The 5028-nt window shown below is 39.6% G+C and overlaps 1 protein-coding gene across 1 annotated transcript; it reads right to left on the reverse strand.

Moving 5' to 3' along the window:
• Positions 1-1695: 1695 nt before the first annotated feature.
• On the reverse strand, positions 1696-3854 carry LOC309709331 (uncharacterized protein). The gene is made up of 6 exons (XM_082537893.1): positions 3646-3854; positions 2719-2861; positions 2541-2602; positions 2314-2427; positions 2063-2161; positions 1696-1967 (listed from the first exon to the last, which is right to left on the reverse strand). Exons 1-6 carry the CDS (start codon positions 3748-3750, stop codon positions 1840-1842), a joined length of 651 nt encoding a protein of 216 aa, XP_082394019.1. The 5' UTR covers positions 3751-3854; the 3' UTR covers positions 1696-1839.
• Between the last annotated feature and the right edge of the window lie 1174 nt (positions 3855-5028).

Consider the following 5028-nt stretch of genomic DNA (forward strand, 5'->3'; position numbering starts at 1 on the left):
GACCGCGCCCTGTTGCTAGCGCCGGTCACAGCCTCGGCTGCGCTTCACCTGCATGCCGGTCTTGTTCGGGTTACCGATGCGAAAACTTCTCTCGAAGTTAACTGCACCGTACTGTACTCGGGGGGGAAAAAAAAAAACTGTGGAGACCGCCGTTCGCACTTCTGACACCACGTATAAATGATGACACTGGACGCAGCGTGTTCGGGTGATGTTTTCCAACTTTTCTCGTAACCCCGGAAGCTCCCCCCACACACAGCCTTATGGGAACAGTAGTCTACCGCTACAATTCTCACAGCTTGTCACAGGAGCTGAGCACCCAAGAGGGAGAAGGCTGAGAACAGCGACAGCAACATGAATCATCTTGGCTCATCTGCTGATGGGTTCAGACTTTGAAGTGTGTTCTCTAGTTATGAGGCTCAGCCCAGTTTAGGTGATGTATTCGTCTGTTTTTGTGTCGTAATCTGAGGAAAGGAAGATGACAGAAAAACTGCATCAACCTAAGTAGTGAAAAAATGCTGAAGTATTGTGCCAGCAATCCATAATGACACTAGCCACCTCCCTTACACTATTTCTATTGAATTGAACTAAAATGCTTTCCTGGTAATTCAGTTTTTTTAATATAGTGCCAATTCACAGCAACAATTAACTAAAGGCGCTTTATATTGAAAGGTAAAGACCCTTACTTCCAGCAGAAACATGCTCATCAGGTAATAGTCATGTGCTGCGAACAGTTAGGTGTGAGGGGAAAAAAGCAAACAGCAGAGTGTGACAGGTCAAAGGCAAGGAGAAAGATCCAGATCCAAGAAGAACTACTACCTATCACTGCCTACTGCAGCATAATGGAGGGTTCAGGGTCATGTGATCCAGCCCTAACTATAAGCTTTATCCAAAATACAAATTTTAAGACTAATCTTAAAAGTAGAGAGAGTGTCTGTCCCTCAAATCCAAACTGGGAACTTTTTCCACAGAAGAGGGGCCTGCTTTGCATTCTAGGAACTCTGGGAACCACAAGTAAGCCTGCAGTCTGAAAGTGAAGTGCTCTCACAAGGAACTGTGAGGTCTTAAAGATATGAGAAGGCGGATTTTAAATTTGATTCTGAATTTAAAAGAAAGCAAATTGCTACAGCATTCTGGATTGACCAAAGGTTTTCCGAGGGGGTTTTAGAGCAACTTGATAATACTAATTCACAAAAATCATGTCCTTAACTTCTCTTAGCAAGGGGATGTCTACGTTATTTCAGACTGGATGACCCATAGAGTAAGATGATCTTTGGTATTTTGCTGGCACGGAGTAAAAATGGTCACTAGAAATTAATACATTTCTCCATATATGCTCATTAATACACGTCAGGCAGAAAAATTGTCTCACTTTCTAATTAAAGACTTTGATTTTAAAACCACTTACTGTGGACTGCAATATTGTATTCTGAATTCACTAAGAGGTACATTGATGTTACAGACTTCCTACAGATAGTTTTTAATCCAAGTGTCAAGTGACATGGTTTTCAAGGTTTTGTTCATCATAGCAAACCTTAGGTTTCATATGATGAACTGTCAGCAACTAAAAGAGAGACCAAAAATAAAAACAAGCAAAAATAAATAAATAAAACCAAAATAACATGTGAACAGGGAAAGAAAAGGAAAACAAAAAATAATGAACTATTAAAACAGACAAAATTTCATAATTTCCTCACCTTTAATGGTTGTTTTGACATAGTTTGTTTTCTGCTTTGTGTTCTAACACGTATAACTTGGTCTAAAGATGTTTTACAGATGTGAAAAAAACTGGCCAATCTCTCAGATTTAAAGGGACATTTAGCAGAGATTAAAAGTGCTAAACTACCAGTTCACAAACACATCAAAAAGAACATCCAGGACTCTCGCAGCTCGATGTGCCATCTTGTTTTCTAAACAGCTGTTGAGGATACTGAGCCCCTCTGAGGGCGGGAGGTTGTCAGGGCAGATTTCTGTGTATGCAAAGAATACAAATAAAAAAACAAACAAACAACTTTTATGACATAATAGTGACACAGTTTGTTGAGAAATGTGCTGAAACTCTCACCGTTGTTTGGGTCCATCATAATGGGTGATGACATCCGGAGACATTCTGCTACTTTCTTTAACGTCTCCACAACGTCAGGAGAGACACTCATTTTCCTGCCTGGAAATAAAGAGCAAAAAAAAAAAAAGGGGGGGGGGGGGGGGGGGGTAGCTAAAGGTTTTTCTACAGATTTTCATGCTTCAAAAAACAATAGTAAGAAGAAAAAAGAGTTCTGGATTCACACATGGCATAGTGGGATGTGTGTTTCTTACTGAATAGAAGAAGGCTGGTAAAAGTATCTTTCCCAGAGATGACTTCTTCATAAGCAAGCAGACAGTCAGAGCAGCCAGTTGGCAGGTAGACCTCCTTTAGGTAAAAAGGCTCCTCTGTATAAAACAAACAAAAAAACAAACAGTTTCGTGAGATTGAAAATCACAAGAAACTACGTGATTGCAGGTTTCCTCTGCATGTAAAACCTCCGTGGCCATTCTTTACTCACTGATTAACATTGTGCTGTCTTCAAAGACCACATCATACGTCATGCTCGAACAGTCACCATTTCTGTGAGGAAGAAAATAAAAGCATCAGAGCTCCAGAGATATCAAAATAAACATAGAAAATAAATATGTATAAATGACTTCAGCTATTGTGTTAAAATTGCTTAAGGGAGCATTTACATTCTCTGAGTCTGCAGGATATTGAGGACGTTACTGTTGGCAGTTGTAGTAACATTCACCCAGGCGCTGGTCAGCAGGAAGGCCAGGGAACGGCTTCCCGGGAGGTCAGAGCTTCCCCCAACATACATCCATTTTCCCAATATCTGGAGCACACAGGCACAAGTTGAATTAAGTATGTTTAAAATACAAAACCCTATATTTTATTCAGAACAAAACATCAAAAAACATCAAAAAACTTGTTTAAATTGATTGGGTATAGAAAGAGCATCTTAGGTAGAGTTTGAGAGACACAAAGATGGAACTGTGGAACTATTTCAGAATAAAGGTCTGCCTGCAGTCCAGAGCTTTCACCAGTTGGAAACATTTTGATGTCTACAAACTGTTGTTAAATGAAAGGGGGATGCTGCAGAGTGGTAAACAGGAGCTCGTCCCAACTTTTTTGAGATGTTTCTGCCAGAAAATTTGAAATGAGCCAATATGTTTCTTTAAATAGGACATTTATTCACTTTAAACATTTTATGTGTTTTCTGTGTTCTATTGTATATAATAGCATCCCAGCAGTCACATCACAAAAGGTGGGGTAAACCCTGGAAAGGTGACCAGTTTGTCGCAGGGCTAATATAGAGAGACAACCGTTTATACCCACATGTACACCTACAGCCAATTTACAATCAGCACTGCATGTCTTTAGACTGTGGGAGGAAGCCGGAGTACTTTGAGAGCGCCCGTGTAAACACGTTGAGAACATGGAAACTCCACACAGACCAACCAGCCAGGTGCTGGATGCAATCCCAGGACTTCACTACCCCTAAATTTCAATATGAAGTCTTTAATTGTATTGTAATTCTGACAATGGATTGGTTTTTTTTCTAAATTTTCTCCCTCCAAGAGCCAATATCAGGACAAGTTTGCTCCAAAGCAACTTACCTCATCCGTGTTGACAGTTATTGGGTTTATCAGAGTGTCACAGCTGCTTACGGGAGCTGAGCGTCCCACCGAGAGCAGACTCAGCAACAGAACAACACACTTCATCTTTTAAATGTCTCCTTTGTGCTTTTCAAGATTTCCTCCTCCTTCTTTTGTTACTGCCTCCCTGTTTGCCTCCAAGCTCTATTTTGACTTCACAGCCTCACAGATTTCTCTGGATGCAGGATTTATTCACTTGTGCTGTTAACCTTTGCAGCAAAGGCAAACAGCAGGGGATGATCGAAGGAAGACTTTGACCTCTTTGAGGAATATCGATCCAATCACATGCAACAGGGAGCATTGTGTGGGCTGTAATAAAGTGCATTTGATGTTTTCTTTATTCACTGAGATAATCTTCCCCGATTAGTCACTGATACTCATGGATACATGAGATCACAAATTTATCCTTTTATGTTAGTAAAATTAGGACTATTGCAAGTGTTACTCGGGTATCTGTAACACCCTCTATTTGCATTCAACTGACTCTAAGGTAACTGAAAACAGGGAAGTTTATTGTTGTCAGAACTCATAGGGTAGTCATCTCTAATTGGACCCATAACAAATGACAAATTAAAGAAAAAAAATGTGACTCCTTCATCCAAATACAGACTCTATAAAAGCACAAACCTTTAGCAGTTTGCAGCATTCAGGACAAAAACACCAAAGAGGAAAGACATCAGCAATGATCTTAGAGATGCAACTGTTGATGCACATCGATCTAGGAAGGGTTATTCATTTCCAAACAATTTTAAGTATTCTACAAAAAACAAGATTATTCACAAAAAAGCAGTGGATATCCTGGCAAATTCAGTTAAGGGTCAGAGAAAATGCAAAAAACCCAAGAGCTACAGGCCTTAGCATACCAAATGTTAAAGTTCATATAGGTATAATTAGAAAATGGACAAACAAGTATGGCTTGTTTGAAATGGTTACCAGCAGAAAGCTTTTGTCTTAGGTTTGCAACAAACCAGAAGACTTCAGAGACAATGTGAGATAAGATCAAAGTAGAGAGGTTTGCAACCCAACAGTTTAAAAGTAAATTCAGAAAAAAAATGTCACATTTTGAAGAGTCGTTTTAAGATGCGGAAAATGCTTGCAAAGACAAAAAGAACACAATGTTTTCATTCAATATTTTAGCTCCTGGACACAAGATGCTTCCAACTTAACTGACAAGCCCAGTCTTAAATTGATAATGAGGGGATTTTAATATTTGAAGGCTTTCTGGTGTAAAACTCTGTACATATATTATTCTACACCACATCTCAAGGGTTGGTGTCCTTGATCTAACACAGCTGATTTAAATGGCTAAATGACCTCCTCAACATGTCTTGAAGTTCCTCAGAG

This window comes from Aulonocara stuartgranti (genome assembly GCF_965226115.1).
Source record: "Aulonocara stuartgranti genome assembly, chromosome: 6".
In the NCBI taxonomy this organism is placed as follows: domain Eukaryota; kingdom Metazoa; phylum Chordata; class Actinopteri; order Cichliformes; family Cichlidae; genus Aulonocara; species Aulonocara stuartgranti.

Coding starts and splice junctions, on each gene's coding strand:
- LOC309709331 (XM_082537893.1), bottom strand. CDS start 3,750: ATGAAGTGTGTTGTTCTGTTGCTGAGTCTGCTCTCGGTGGGACGCTCA. Junction 2,862..3,645: donor TAACTGTCAACACGGATGAG/GTAAGTTGCTTT, acceptor TGTGTGCTCCAG/ATATTGGGAAAATGGATGTA. Junction 2,603..2,718: donor ATCCTGCAGACTCAGAGAAT/GTAAATGCTCCC, acceptor TCTTCCTCACAG/AAATGGTGACTGTTCGAGCA.